At 38.0% G+C, this 16,194-nt stretch overlaps 2 protein-coding genes across 2 annotated transcripts; both read left to right on the top strand.

Annotated features, from left to right (window-relative positions):
- Window positions 1-80: 80 nt before the first annotated feature.
- xkr8.3 (XK related 8, tandem duplicate 3) lies at window positions 81-4,171 on the top strand. The gene is made up of 3 exons (XM_043217058.1): window positions 81-773; window positions 2,675-2,862; window positions 3,345-4,171. Exons 1-3 carry the CDS (start codon window positions 439-441, stop codon window positions 4,073-4,075), a joined length of 1,254 nt encoding a protein of 417 aa, XP_043072993.1. The 5' UTR covers window positions 81-438; the 3' UTR covers window positions 4,076-4,171.
- Window positions 4,172-7,416: 3,245 nt separating this feature from the next.
- LOC122323471 (XK-related protein 8-like) lies at window positions 7,417-12,224 on the top strand. The gene is made up of 3 exons (XM_043217324.1): window positions 7,417-7,724; window positions 8,718-8,911; window positions 10,680-12,224. Exons 1-3 carry the CDS (start codon window positions 7,417-7,419, stop codon window positions 11,429-11,431), a joined length of 1,254 nt encoding a protein of 417 aa, XP_043073259.1. The 3' UTR covers window positions 11,432-12,224.
- The last annotated feature ends 3,970 nt before the right edge of the window (window positions 12,225-16,194 follow it).

Here is a 16,194-nt window from a genome sequence, read left to right as displayed (position 1 = left end):
AATATTTCGCAATCTCTGCGTAAAAGCGTATTCGACAAACTGGAATATAACTAATTATAAATGTAGGCAATTCCTTTCAAAAACACGGAATTCATTTTTTTATTTACATGCATTTTAATGTGGCAACCCGAAATATCCGCACGTTCCTAGCGGCAGCGTGTGACGTCGTGCGGGCGTGACTTAAGTTGCGGCTCACATCTGTGAAAGTTTGCGACTTTTACGCGATAGAAAATGTCATCGTGTATCTGCTGCCGTAGAGACGGCTTTGAAGAGAAGAGGCGGGCTTTCTCGTGGATTTCTCGTTTGCACGAGTCGACGGTTAAGTGAAGGTCGACGCGTTCGCGGGGTTGTATTCGCTTTGATTAACGGTACGCGGGGCTACATGCTCGCGCTGGCCGAACTTCGGCGCGCCGCTTCGGCTGTGAAGCTCGCCCCACGATGAACTGCGCGAGGTTCCCCGAGTACTCGCTGCTGGACCTCTTCTTCACGCTCTTCGGCGTGTGCACCTTCCTGTTTGACGTGGGCTCGGACCTGTGGGTGGCCAAGGAGCTGTACGTGCTCGGGGAGTTCGCGTGGTTCGGGGTTTTGCTGGGCTTCATGCTCGTCTCGTCGGCCGTCGTGCAGCTCTTCAGCTGGTTTTGGCTGCGGTATGATCGCGATTTGAAGGACTTTGAAACTCAGGCGTCCGACGGGAACCTGGTTCTGTTCAGCGGAACGAAAAGAATTAAATTATTGCTTTTCCTGCATGTGTGTCAGCTGGGCTTCTTGGTCAGGTGAGACTGTGCCGTTATTATGCGTTTTCGACTAGAAGCGGCGAACATCAAAGTACCGCGAGAGCGTTTGACAGCACATGGTTCCAAGGGCTTCTTTATGGTCGCTCTCGCGGTACTTTGATATTATTTACACACGTAACGTTTTTACAAAAAAAAAAGTTTTCACTTGAAAACATTTTATTAATTGTTTATAACCGCATATTAAAACAAATCAAGTTATTAGTTCCAAAACTAAAATATTTTATGAAACTAGAAACAAGATTTTATTTGTCACAGTAAGTTTAAATATTAATGATGGACAATGATTAATCCAAAATAAATATAAAAAAATTATATAATATGTATTTGTATGTACTTTATGTATATAGACACACATACATTATATATATATATATATATATATATATATATATATATATATATATATATATATTAATATTTACATATATATTTTTGTATATGTGTGTAATCAATATAATTTTTGATATAAATGTATGCATGCACGGGTTTCTATATAGACACGATGAAATGCACATGAAGTCAGTATACTTTCTATGGCCTCTATAGAACATAGTATCAGATGGTACAGACATTGCCTGGCTTTTTTTCACATGTGCATGAATGTGATGAGATCCTCAGAGATGTGCAGGTTTTTGAAGCTGCTCACCACTGATGATGAGTGGGGTGTAAATCCGCTACTGCCGCCTCCTGAAGTCCGCAACCAACTCCTTGGTTTTGCTGACATTCAGCGAGAGACTCACTGATCATCAAGGTAGGCGGGTTCATTGTCGTTGGAGATGAAGTCCATCACCGCTGTATCATCCCCAAACCTGATGATAGAAGTGGAGCTCTGAGCCACACATTTCTTAAATCTCAGGATACCCGACCTGTACTCAGGGTGATGGATGTGGTTTGTCCCACCCGCGTAGGCTTGTACCAGTCTGTTCTGAATCGATTCAGTGTGACTATGATATATGTGCATTACCTTTCCTCAGAACTGTGCTTCACAACAAGCTGCTATGAAAATCGCAGATTTTGCCTAATCATGAATGCAGTTGAATTTCAGTTAATTGTGCAGCCCTAAATGCCAATCTCAGTCATATCAGTAGAGCGCATGAACACAGTGCGTTGGAGCGCAAAATACCTGCAGGAAATTCTGGTGTTGTCACATTTTTTAAATTCTGATAGAGACTGTAGCAATGTTTATACATTATACCTGAAGTCTACATTAAGGTCCAGAACCCGTGAGTTTGGAGTCCAGCCTGTGTAGGACTATAGTGTTAAAGGCTAAGCTATAGTCAATAAACATCAGCCTCACATAAGAGAGGGGCATGCGAGATATGAGAGAGCATAGATGGTACCAATAGTAGACCTACTGGGGCGTTGTGCAAACTGGAGTGGATCAATATTGTAATGGATGGAAGAGCAGAGTGTGTTTTTAAGTCTTTTAAAGATCTTCTTATTGAACCATGTGAGCACTTAAACCTGATCGCTGACTGAGCAAAGGATTAAAGATGGATGTAAATAAGCCAGTCATCTGCTCAGCGCATGATCTCAATAATTGACTGTGAATGCCTCCTGGGTTGGCGTATTTCCTGAGGTTTGCATGCTTCGGAGCATTACAAACATCCCCTTATTTAAACTGAGCTGATGTGTAGGATGTCTGGGAGACCAGCTTGACTTTCGTAAACCAGATATAAGCAGATAGCTTAAACCAGTGAAATGGTAAAGGCTGGTTTTAGCCAGCTTTTTTTTTCAGTGTGGCTTGAAGGCAGATCTTTAAAAAACCTTTGTTTTACTATTGTAAAGACACTGCAGTACCCTACTGTATATATTTGTTTGGTTGAAACTGTTGTGAATGTTCATGTTTAGATCACATCTTCTGTGTTTTTTTTTCATAGGCACGTATCAGCTATCTGGCAGGGTTTTCGTGTGTGGTGGCGTAAAGGCTGTGGCTCGGAGTATGCCGTTTATCTGACCCATGACCTCAGCATGCTGCGACTCATTGAGACGTTCTGTGAGAGCGCACCGCAGCTCACCCTCATGATATACATCATGCTGCGCAGCAATCACGCAAGACTGGTCCAGTGTGAGTAACCACTCCGCTCCTGCACACTATAAAACATATGACATCCAATCAGCTCCACAGATGACCGTTCACGAGATTCAACCGTTGTTCGTTGGTTAATATCATAATTTACTCTGAAACTATTGTAAGCAAAACTTCCTCCAGTTTATGCCCAATTTCCTCTTGACTGTTTGTGGTAAAAGCATTTCCTCTTAGTTGTTTTCCAGTCTGATCTGAGAACACTGACTCGTGTGATAAGCTGTGTCTGATTATCTGATCCACTCTGACAGCTTTAAGAGTATACATCGCAATTCAAATACCGGACCTATCTAGCTGTAAATGAAGAGTGGAGGAGCAAGATGTCAGTGACCGGTTCAAATTATGTTTGAATTTAAAAGGCACAGTTTCAGTAAGGGGGAAGGGGGTTTCAAAGCATAGTAAAATCTGATTTGAAAAATGTGAAAAAAAAATTGAAATATGACACTGGTATTTCTGCTCTTTAGATGTGAGTGTGGGCGCCTCCACTACCTCTATAGCCTGGATGGTGGTGGATTATCATCGGTCGCTTCGTTCGTTTCTGCCCGATAAGGACAAGCAAGGTTGGTTATCATCTGTGGTGTATTTTTTCTGGAACCTCTTTCTGATTGGTCCACGTGTGGCTTCGATTGCCCTCTTTGCCTCCGTGTTGCCCTGCTTCATCGCTGCTCACTTCCTGCTCCTGTGGCACGTCTTCGTGATATGGGCCTGGAGGCAGGGCACGGACTTCATGGACAGCCCAGCGGGGGAACGGCTCTACCGGGCCACCGTAGGGCTCATCTGGTACTTCAGCTGGTTTAACGTGGCTGAAGGAGACACCAGAGACAGGAGTCTGATCTACCACGTGTTTATAATCACAGACACCGGCATCCTGTTGAGCACATGGTGGCTGTACCGCGATGCAGAGATGACTCAGTCGTATGCCTTCAGTCTGATAATCTCCATCCCGCTTTGTTATGTCTTGGGACTGTTGATAAAAGTTCTGTATTATTGCTGTTTTCACCCCAAACTGTGGCGGAGGCCAGGTTTGGGAAAAGCTTCATTTGATGTAACGGATGGAGTGGAGCTGCCTGTAGATGTTCAGACTGATGGTGCTTCTCTTCAGATCTTTAACAAGAGGATGGGCCAACATGCTGCCAACTTCTACACAACAAACACTTTATCTGCAGTTAAAACAACTCATCTATCAGTACTGTAAAAGTCAATGGTATTTAGCTTGTTAGATTGTTACAGATATGCTGTTATTTGTAAATTCTTTTAGTGTTGTTAGAAATAATGTTACCGTTAATTAATACTATAAAATATACATATATATATATATATATATATATATATATATATATATATATATATATATATATATTTTTTTTTTTTTTTTTCTCTCTTTTGCTCATCGTGCCTTTACACATCTGTATGACTTTTCTGTTACATCTATATAAAACAGAAGATGATGTTGGTTGGCCTTGCAGAAGAACAACTTCTTTCTACAATGTCTTACTGTTACCGGCTTTCTTTAAAATATTGTTTCTGTCCTACAGAGGAGATAAGTTCATAGAGGTTGAATTTCTACAACATGAAGGTTAGTGAAAGATGACACTAGATTGAAATTGTTGGGTAAACTATCCTTTAGTTCATTATTTATCCCATTAGGATTTATTTAAAATTCTAAAGTATTGGATTTTCCAATTGTTTGTGTCAGATTAACATTTGTACGTTTTATGCATTTATGCAAAAAGAAGTACATTGTCTGGTCAAGTACGGACAGGTTACAAAAGCAGCTGATGGTGAGGAGAAGTTGGTCTCAGGTTACTGTGCTGTGGGGGTGTTTTCCATACAGTTATTTGTAGCGACCTGCCACGATATCAAACCTGACCGATTTTTCTAAATTGAACAAAGGTAGACTGTCTTTAGAAAATGTCATTTTCACTTAATCCTGCATGTAAGGCAGTGTTTGTAAGCTCAGAGCTGCTTTGTCTACGAGAAACCTCAAGTCCTCCTGCTGGCAGAGAATGAATTTGCATTTTTTTTTTTTTATAATTCCTTCTGATTTTGCTTATCGAAAAAAAAGAAGCTACTAGAAGAATTTAGCTGTTATTATTAATTGTATTGGGATGTCTGCCAGACGTTGAGTTGGGGACACAAAAGCATGCATGCGCAGTAACGTTTGTTTCTGAAACCGTCATACATTTTAGCAATTTATATTCATTTTTGACTGAAATTATTTATCAAACAAAGGTATGTTGGTATTTAACTTATTTACTTGTAAAAGGTTGAATCTAAAAGCACACAAACAGCCTACAATGCTATATTATCGATGGTGTATTGTACATTGTAGTCTAGACTGAACTGAAAGAGACTGAATGAAGTTCATGCCTATGGTAAACACCTTCTAATCTTCATTACATTAAATGACTGGCTTGTCCACACAAAGGTTCGGGGGTTTTTTAGGAGTTCATGTAGTATCGTAACCTTACCTAATATTGAATGTTCCCTAAGTTATGTATTTACTGTTTGAGCCTCTATAGTTTCACTTTGATGCCATTTACATGGAAATGCCTGCCATAACCTGCCTGGACTTATTGGTTAGTTCTTTCAAACTCGTGTCTTGTCATGCTATGTAGATGCAGACTAATAGGTCACAGGTTATATGATGTTGTATCACTGTTCTGTTTTGAGAGGTCTCAACTGAACGTTTGGTTGATGTATTAAACTCAACCAGACTATTCAGTGTCTTGTATTGTGCTTCCCTCCTTGTTTGTGCTCTTTGTTGTTTCCAAGTAACTATTGCCATGTGCTGCCTATTGGGTTACTGGACATCAGATTTTATTTACAAGCTTGATGAGAAGCACAGCTGAGAATGTGTTTTTCTAGCAACCGTAGGCACAAGCATCTCTAAATAATAATTCAAATGATGTCTGGCGTTTCTGGTATTTCCTTTAGATCTTTAGAGCATTCAATATGTGCCTGAGGCAACCATCACTTTATATTAATGTACGGCTGATAAATTTAAGTATTGAACTTTGGTTGGGTTAGGAGCAATTTTCCCAGGACACACCTTTGCCAGGATTCGTGTATTGTTTTGTTTCAAGGTACCTCGAAAGCGTTTTGAAAACATAAGGAACCGATAAAAAATTTTATTCCAATTTTATTGCTGAAGTTAAGTTATAAGAGTCGTCAAAGCATATAATAAACACTGGGTTTGTTTATATGTTTCGTTACAGCGCATCCTCAGATCTGCACGCGCTGTTTCGAGACATTTAAATATTAACGGTCATTTCGTTTTACTGACTGGCTAACAGTCGTTTATTGATCTCTTTATTTGAATGACCAAAAAAGAGAAGCACATCATTAAGTGGTAAGCAATTGAATGTAATCTTAAAGTAAATGTTATTCACTTTTAATGTATATAAAATAAAATTTACATTTTTAAACCCCAATATTTTGTTGAAGCCGTTGTTATTTGGTGCTTAAGAAACGTCTCTGGGTTATGTGGTATTGTGGTTCTTGCATTAATGGATAATTCAATCTTGCTCATTATGGAGGCTGAAATGTACTCTGATTATCTTTATTGATTAAACTATAGTTTAAAACAAGACACGGTTTGAAGTACTGATTATCGAGGTCCATATCCGTCTGTCTCTCGGGCTGTACTCTTCGAGATGCGAGGGTTCTGGATGATTTGGCTACCGACCTACAACAGTGTATTGGAGTAAAGAGGTTCAGAGAACGTTCTGGGAACCTTCTAGGAACTTATATAGAACGTTCCCTTTTGGTTAGCCAGGAAAGTTTTCTTGACATAAATAGAATGTTCCCTGTAGTTACTGAGAGAATAAAGTTTATAGAAAAGGTCATTTTCACTTCATTCTGCATGTAAGGCAGTGTTTGTAAGCTCAGAGCTGCTTTGTCTACGACGAACCCTTTATTTCCTGTGCTTAAAAATCCATCTATAATCTGTTTTTTTTTTTTTTTTTATCCGATTTAGCTCGTAAACGTATTTTGCTTGTTATCAAAAAACAATCTACTCTAGAAGGACTTAGCTGATGTTATCGATTCTGTTGGGATGTCTACCGGAAGTTAAGTTAGGGACACAAAAGCGTTTGTTTACATTGTTGAAACCGTCATACATTTCAGCAATTTATTTTCATTTCTGGCTGAAAATTACTGTCTACGCTTAGGCTTTCTTTCTGTTGTTTAACATTGGATTTTAGATTTATAAATGAGCAAAAATGTGGCCTTTCCCTGATCTCCATTATAGATCAGTGGGTATTCCTACTATGCAGCAATAGGTGTGTTCAACTTGAAACGTTTCAAGTCAAACACATAATGCCCGAAAGTCAGATCACATGTCTAAATGACATCACTCCCTACATTCTTCTGACAAATGACTAATCATTAAAAGACGTGAGTTGGGAGGAGTTATGAGTGAGTCTAAAGTTTACTTTCTCTTTCAGATCTTTTTGACAGTATATACGTATTCATGGCAAAAGGTGCTTTTTGTCGTTTTATTATCTTGCTGTAAGGTTTCTCTCACTGGGAGTCATGGAGGAGAGATTCCCTTTCCATTACTCTTTATTGGAATACCTGTTTACTTTATTGGGACTTTTATTGTTCCTGTTGGATATAGCACTGGACATTTGGACTGTTGTGTCTTTTTATCAGGACGGGGCATATGTGTACATGGCAGTGATGATCTTTCTGCTGCTGGGTTCTTCAGTGTTGTTACAGGTCTTCAGCTGGCTCTGGTACTCTGATTCTCTGGATAGGATCGAGACTAACGTGGAGAAATTTGCAAACAAGCATTTATTGATCAACCCAATACACTTCCTGCAGCTCGGAGTCTACCTCAGGTCTGTATATGATTTGCTTCTCTGTTTTCCTTAAACACTCTTGTGACAAAATACACTAAATATATGGTTTGTTGATTGTCAGTAAAACTGTCAAAGTCTACACAACTTCTAAGCATTCTTTCATAATGTAACCTATTAGAAGTAGAAATAAAATGTGACATAAAAGACAGTTAAATTTATGTGTAACACGAAATTAATTGAAATTTGCATGTAACATATATCCATGGTGAAAAGAAATCTGCACATTTTGTCCAGTGTGGCTCACACATTGGCAAAAGCTAACACAATAACTAGGTTTCAAAGCATGAATTAAGTTCGGTCATCTTGCAGACATGCAATAAGTGTTCTGATGTTACAGCAAACAGTTGTGACGTACGCTTCCCTGTTAAAAATAAATAAATAGTAGGAAGCCCAATAGAAATTCTAATGGTTTCCATTGAAATGCCTTTATGAACCATACGTTTTTTCCAGTAAAGCCATTACAAAATTCCTTTTTGTAGTGTGTTTTGGGCACTTTTCCAATAGGATTTAATGTCTCATGAATAGAATCCATCACATACCAGTAGACACCATTAAAACCAATGCAATGAGGGTTAGTAAATGATGGTGGAACTTTCATTGTTTGGTGAACGACAGTGCCTTGCAAAAGTTTTCATACCCCTGCATTTTGTTATGTTAATATATTTTCAATTAGAGATCCTGTGGCAAATTCAGTTGAATGGGTCTGACTTGAAAAGGCACACACATCTTAATAAAAGGTCTCTCGCAATACTTTTGCAAGGCACTTTATATTCCTAGAATATCAACATTAAAAAATAAATTAAATACAGCTATTTTTCTAATCCCTAGTGTGAACAACTAACAAACTCAGCAGATGTAATTGAGAACTGGTATATGAACAGAAATCTAATGGTTTATGGGTCTAAATAAACCATAGACGCATTGTTATTGAATTTTTTTTGAAGTATTCATTGTCACCTTCATTGTTCACAGGTATGCTGGGGTGATAGAGATTTCCACAACACATTTTCTTCGGCACACTAACAGTTTCACAGAGGGTGTAGCTGTGTACCTGAACTATGATCTTCTGATGCTTCGACTGTTTGAGACATTTTCTGAAAACGCCCCACAACTCACACTCATGATGTCTATAATCCTACAGAGAGGAGAGCTGGAGATTATTACAGGTCAGTCTCAGATCCACAGCACCACTTAAAGCTATAAATAACCCATAATGTAAAATTCTGTCATCAATGAACTATTTGGGAGTCTTTGGTTTATTCACTCCAAACATTGAACACCGCTGTAATGCTCAGAATCTCTAGTGATGAATAAATAGCTCAGAAAGGAGAAAAAGCTTTTCAGAACTTGAAGCAATTGCTTCAAAAAAATGGTTCACTTTTTTTGAAGCAGCTGAAAGCACATAAAAGGTCTGCTAAAACATGCAACTTTTTAACTGGTTTCAAATGTTCAGAGCAATTACATGGATTAAAAAAATTATACAATACCATATATTATAATCCTATAATACCATATAAATTTATAATAAATGTATTGTATGCAAAGTTCTGTCATGAAACTCTAGATGGATAAACATTCCAACAGTTGTCATGACAAAAATTAATTTGTAGAGCTTGTTCTGTTTGTTTTATAGATAGCTCGGTTAATCAGAACAATAAAACTAACTCCTTTTTAGTGTAAAAAATCAAACTGATCTGAGAACACTTGTTAAGAAACATCTCAAAAGAGTTATTACATTTACATTTTAATCATTTAGGGGACACTTTTATAAGTGACTTAAAAATGAAGACAATAGAACCAATCAAAACAAAACAAAAGAGCAACAACATGCAAGTATATAGAATAGAAATAAGAAATCTAGTGTGAGTTTTTCTACAGAAAACTAGCAGTTAGAGAATGTATATATACTTTTTAGAGAATTTAAAAAATATTAAAAAGACGACAGGTAGATAAAATCAAATTAGAATAAATAGTACTAGAGTTAGAGGGTCAAATAAAGATGGAAGAGATGTTGAAGATGAAAAGAAGGAATGGGCAGGTCATTCCACCAGGTGAGAACATTTAATGAAGAAGTCTGTGAAAGTGATTTTGTGTTTTTTTGGGATGGCACAATAATCTGTCCTTTATTTGCAAAATGCAAACTTCATGAAGGCACATATGTCTGAAGTAACAAATTAAGGTAAAGGGGTGCCAAGTCAGAGGACATTTGGAGGCAGACGTTACAGTGCAGCAGCACTTTGCATTAATTGCAGAGGTTTGATGGAATTGACTAGAAGACCTGCCTAGAGAGTCTGGACAAACCAAGACTTTGAACAAGGAGTTGTGAAGCATGTTCTGAAAGAAAAGGCCTGTTTTCCTAATACTGCAGAACTGGGCAGTTTTAGCAATGCGGTCTGCGAAACAATCAACAATCACAACTCCAAGGTTTCTGACTATTTGTGACTATTTCCTTAGTTACGATTGATGTGCCTAACTGGAAGGTAAAATTGTGATGAAACCACAAACAATTCTATTAGACAAGCAGAGATGCGAGCAGCTATTTTTGGATCATGGATCAGGATGAAATGAGAGGTAGAGCCATGTTTTTAAATGACAGAACCTAGAGATGGCATGTAGAAAGAGAAGAGGTCCAGAAACTGAGCCGTGAGGGACCCCAGTAGTTAGATGTTGTGCCTTGGATACCTCACCTCTCCAAGAGACCTTGAATGATCTATCTATGAGAGCATCTCGGGAACCACTGGAGTGTGGTTCCTGAGATGCCCTTTGCCAATAGGGTTGATCTTATCTAAGTAACAAAGACTTGCCAGTTGAGAGCAAGGCAGTAAACAATTCAATTTCAAGTGAATCAAAGGTTTTGAAAGCACTTGTTGTGCTTATTCTGAAAAGCAGCACTATTTCAACGTGATATTGTTTAATGCAATGTTTTTGTTATAGGTTTAAAAATCCTCACATCAGCTGCTGCGATTGCCAGTAGTGTTGCTATGTACCACCGCGGCATGCGTGCCTTTCTTCCCGAAAAACGCAAGATGAGTTGGATCTCCACAGGGATTTATTTCCTGTGGAACTTGTTGGTGATTATTCCCCGTGTATCTGCTCTGGCGCTCTTCTGCAGTGTGTTGCCATGCTACATCATAGCTCACTTCCTGTCTTGGTGGATGCTTCTGTTTTTAGCGGCCTGGAGCCAGAAAACAAATTACATGGAACATTCTGGTTGGGAATGGCTCTTCAGAGCTGCTGTTGGACTCATCTGGTACTTCTGCTGGTTTAACATATCAACAGGAAGCATAAAATCAAAGACAATTCTGTATTATAGTTTGATGGCTTTGGACACAGTGATGCTGCTGGGCTTCTGGTGCTGGAAGGTGTTTGAGTATGCAGGATGCTGGAGCTCTTTAAGTCCTTACGTGGTGATCCCGACACTACTGGGTTTGTATGTCATTGGAATACTAGTGAAAATTATATACTACAGATGGTTTCATCCAAACTGTGATGAAAAGAAAATCTCTGAACCCACTGAAAGGCAGTCTACATTTGCGCCAGCATGTTATAACATTGAGACGGACGCAAACCAAAGGCCTTTCCTTTGTGCTATAGCTGCAGCTCCTGCTCCTGCTCCTGCTCCTGCTGAACCGCTCACTGGAGTTCCTAGTAGACATAGGAAAATGGCTGCTAATTTCTACTCTTAGTTCTTGGATATACTTTTAAAAGACTCTCACCCATGTATCCCCTGTGATTTTATCATAATATATTAAAATTAATGTTTTATTTTTAAAAAAGGTATTTATAATCTGTTTTTCTACACAGAATACATCCTTTTTGTACAATGTTTTGAATAAAATAACATTTTAGATTGTGAACGTAATATATTTTATTTTCTATAAAAAGAAAACATTTTAACATCTCTTTAAATATTGATCTAGTTTCTGTTGTGTAAATGAACACGTTACCATTCTTTGTCCCATTCCTTAAAAACGTGTTTTTAGCTTTTGAAATGTTTAAGAGATTAAGATGTAAATTAACGGATTCTGACTATCAGATAACAGTAATAAAATAAATAATTAAATAAAAGAACAATAAGCACAACAGAGGTAAAATGAAGCCCTGCTGCCGGAGAACTCCCGTATCTTCCTGCAGACTTCAGATTCATCCCTGCTTCCAAACACCCGTCCGTAATTAAGTGGCCCTGAACACCTTGATTAGCTGCTTCAGGTTTGTTTAATTCTGTTTAGAACTGATGTCTGCAGTATGGTAGCTCTCTAAGAGCAGACACTTGTTAAGCATATTACGACAAAACTCATTTTTTTGCTCAAACCGGTTAGATGTTATACTCAAACGTTTCTATCGTCGAAATGTCTTTTGACCAGTAGGCGGCATTGTGCCAAAACTACTCAGGTCATGTTTGTTCTAAAAAGTTTGGACATAATCCTTTAAAGCTCATGTCCATTTTTTATAACAAACCTCTATGCTGATAATCAATCAATCAATCAATCAATCATTTTTATTTATATAGCGCTTTTAACAACACAGGTTGCATCAAAGCACTGTACAGTATAATGACAGGGATGTATAATGACAGGGATGTATAATGTGAAAGTGACCAATTTCTTATTAAATGCAGAGACGGTCTCTGTAGTCAATTCAACGATAGTCACTAGAAGTTAAGTGTCCCCAACCAAGCAAGCCAGAGGCGACAGCGGCAAGGAAACAAAACCCCATGCATACAGAATGGAGAAAAAAAACCTTGGGAGAAACCAGACTCAGTTGGGGTCAGTTCTCCTCTGACCGGACGCCCAGCACTTAACTTCCAGTTCAATTTTAAACGCTGCTGTGTCAGGTAGTGTAAATGACTTAGTGTGTGTGTGTGTGTGTGTGTGTGTGTGTGTGTGCATCAGGATCTGGTGATCTGTCGACGGGCGCATCTAGGTGTTCTGGTCTCTGATGAACATAATCTCTGGGTGCTGATCCACCATCTAGTCTGGATACAAACTGTGAAAACAGATTGAGAAAGAAACAGGACTAATATTAGCGTAGATGCCATTCTTTTTACGATGTCACAAGTACATCGTATTGTAGGAGTAGTGTTCCCGGTTCCAGCAAATCTAAGTAATGCAGCCTAAAAATCCTTTAACGGATTTGAATAATAAAAGGTGTGTTGGTGTGTTATGTGTAGGCTAAGTTAAAAGATGTGTCATTTTAATCTAGATTTAAACTGGCAGAGTGTGTCTGCTTCCCGAACACAGTTAGGGAGATTGTTCCAGAGTTTAGGTGCTAGATAGGAAAATGATCTGCCGCCCGCAGTTGATTTTGATATTCTAGGTATTATCAAATGGCCAGAGTTTTGAGAACGCAGCGGACGTGCAGGACTATAATGTGATAAGAGCTCGCTCAAGTATTGAGGAGCTAAACCATTCAGGGCTTTATAGGTAATTAATAAGATTTTAAAATCTATTCGATGTTTGATAGGAGCCAGTGCAGTGTTGACAGAACCGGGCTAATATGATCATACTTCCTAGTTCTAGTAAGGACTCTGGCTGCTGCGTTTTGGACTAGCTGAAGTTTGTTTATTAAGCGTGCAGAACAACCACCCAATAAAGCATTGCAATAATCTAACCTTGAGGTCATAAACGCATGAATTAATATCTCTGCATTAGAGGTTGAAAGCATAGGTCGTAATTTAGATATATTTTTAAGATGGAAAACGCAGTTTTACAGATGCTAGAAACATGATTTTCAAAGGAAAGATTGCGGTCAAACAGCACACCTAGGTTCCTAACTGATGATGAAGAATTAACAGAGCAGCCATCAAGTGATAGGCTGTGTTCTAGATTATTATATGTGGGGTTTTTAGGTCCAATTATTAGCACCTCTGTTTTTTCAGAATTTAACATTAAGAAGTTACTCATCATCCAGCTTTTATATCGACTATGCATTCTGTTAGATTCTCAATTTGGTGTGTATCACCAGGCTGCGCTGAAATATAGAGCTGAGTATCATCAGCATAGCAGTGAAAGCTAACACCATGACTCCTGATAATATCTCCCAGAGGTAACATGTACAGGTTGAAAAGTAACGGTCCTAGTACTGAGCCTTGAGGAACTCCATATTTCACTTTTGAGCGATATGATACTTCCTCATTTAATGCCACAAACTGATAGCGGTCAGATAGATATGATGTAAGCCAAGCTAAGGCGCTTCCTCTAATGCCAACATAGTTTTCTAGTCTATCCAAGAGAATGTTGTGATCGATAGTATCGAATGCTGCGCTAAGATCTAATAGCACTAATAACGAGATAAAACCACGATCAGATGATAGAAGCAGGTCATTAGTAACTCTAATGAGAGCAGTCTCAGTACTATAGTACGGTCTAAAACCTGATTGGAAATCCTCACAGACACCATTTTTTCTAAAAAGGAATACAGTTGTGAGGATACTACCTTTCTAGTATCTTTGACAGAAAAGGAGATTAGAGATTGGTCTGTAATTTACTAAGTCTTTGGGATCAAGATGTGGTTTCTTAATAAGAGGTTTAACTACAGCCAGTTTAAAGGTTTTGGGAACATAACCTAATGACAATGATGAATTAATAATGTTCAAAATAGGATCTATGACTTCTGGAAGCAGATCTTTTAATAGTTTAGATGGAATAGGGTCTAACATACATGTTGCTGGTTTAGATGATTTAACAAGTTTGTACAAGTCTTCTTCTCCTATAATAGAGAAAGAGTGTAATTTTTCCTTAGGGGTTCTAAAGCTCACTATCTGATGTGAAACTGTAGTTGTGGCTGCATTGTTACAATTTTATCTCTGATGGTATCAATCTTAGAAGTAAAGAAATTCATGAACTCATTGCAGCTATACTCTTGGGGCATATTAGCACCTGCTGAGGCTTTATTTTTGTTAATTTAGTCACTGTACTGAATAAATACCGGGGTTGTGTTTGTTTTCTTCTAAAAGGGATGAAAAATAATCAGATCTTGCTATTTTTAATGCTTTTCTGTATGACAGCATACTCTCCCGCCAGGCAATACGAAATACTTCTAATTTGTTTTTCTCCACCTGCGCTCCATTTTCCGGGCTGCTCTCTTTAGGGTGCGTGTGATGTCATTATACCATGGAGTCAGATTGTTTTCTTTTATCTTTTTAAGTGCAAAGGAGCAACTGTATCTAAAGTGCTAGAAAAAGAGAGTGCATAGTTTCTGTTACATCATCAAGTTTTTGCATCGTATTGGATGAACTAAGGAATTGAGATAAGTCAGGAAGGTTATTTAGAAAGCTTTCTTTTGTGGTGGAAGTGATGGTTCTACCATACTTGTAATAAGGTGCAGAGTTTACAGGTTTAACTATACAGAGTTAGTCACTAGATCACTAGATAGTGATCTGAAATGTCATCACTTTGCTGCAGTACTTCAACCATTTTAACATCTATTCCATGTGACAGTATTAGATCTAGAGTATGATTTTGACAATGAGTAGGTCCAGAGACGTGTTGTCTAACCCCAATGGAGTTTAAAATGTCTAAGAAAGCTGATCCTAATGAGTCTTTTTCATTATCAACATGGATATTAAAATCGCCAACAATTAAGACTTTATCTGCGGCCAGTACTAACTCAGTTAGAAAATCAGCAAATTCTTTAATGAAATCTGTGCTGTGCCCTGGTGGCCTGTATACAGTAGCCAGTACAAACATGACAGAAGATTTATCACTAGCACATGATTCTGTAGATAATGTTATATGCAGCACCAAAACTTCAAATGAGTTATACTTAAAGCCTGCCCTTTGAGAAGTACTAAGAATATTGTTATAAATTGTAGCAACACCTCCCCCTCTACCTTTTAAGCGTGGCTCATTTTTATAGAAATAATTTTTGGGGTAGATTCATTTAGAGTAATATAATCATCTGGTTTTAGCCAGGTTTCTGTCAAACAAAGCAAATCTAGCTTCTGATCATTGATCAAATCATATACATAAAGTGCTTTTGTGGAAAGTGATAATGCACTTTATGAAAACTGCTTGGTATATCAAAAAGTTTTGATGAAAGTTTGGTGAAAACTGGACAGTCTGGGATGAGTGCGAGGAAAAAATTCTTCAGAAAATTGAAAATGACCAAAAAAACTTGACCTGTAGAAATGAATAGAGATTCCAAATTTGCTATGGTTACTAGTTAGACTGGCTTCTATTAAGATTCATAACTTTTCCTCAGGTGGTTCTATGAGATGTCGTAGACTTCAGAGCAAAAGAAAAAGAAAACTAACAGATACAATAAGTGCTTTGCCCCTAATAAGAGAACAAAGAAATACTGATTAGAAAGATAGTCTTCTCAACTATGATTATTTACTCAATAAAAAGTTAATTTGAAGAATATTGCTAACCACGCAGTTTCAGTTCCTATTAATGGAAGTAAGAATATTTTGCAGAAAGAAGTAGTTCACTTAAATGGACCTTTAATA

This window comes from Puntigrus tetrazona, chromosome 19 (assembly GCF_018831695.1).
Source record: "Puntigrus tetrazona isolate hp1 chromosome 19, ASM1883169v1, whole genome shotgun sequence".
In the NCBI taxonomy this organism is placed as follows: Eukaryota; Metazoa; Chordata; class Actinopteri; order Cypriniformes; family Cyprinidae; genus Puntigrus; species Puntigrus tetrazona.
Note: the sequence above shows the minus strand (reverse complement) of the source record. Positions and strands in the feature narration are given on the sequence as shown.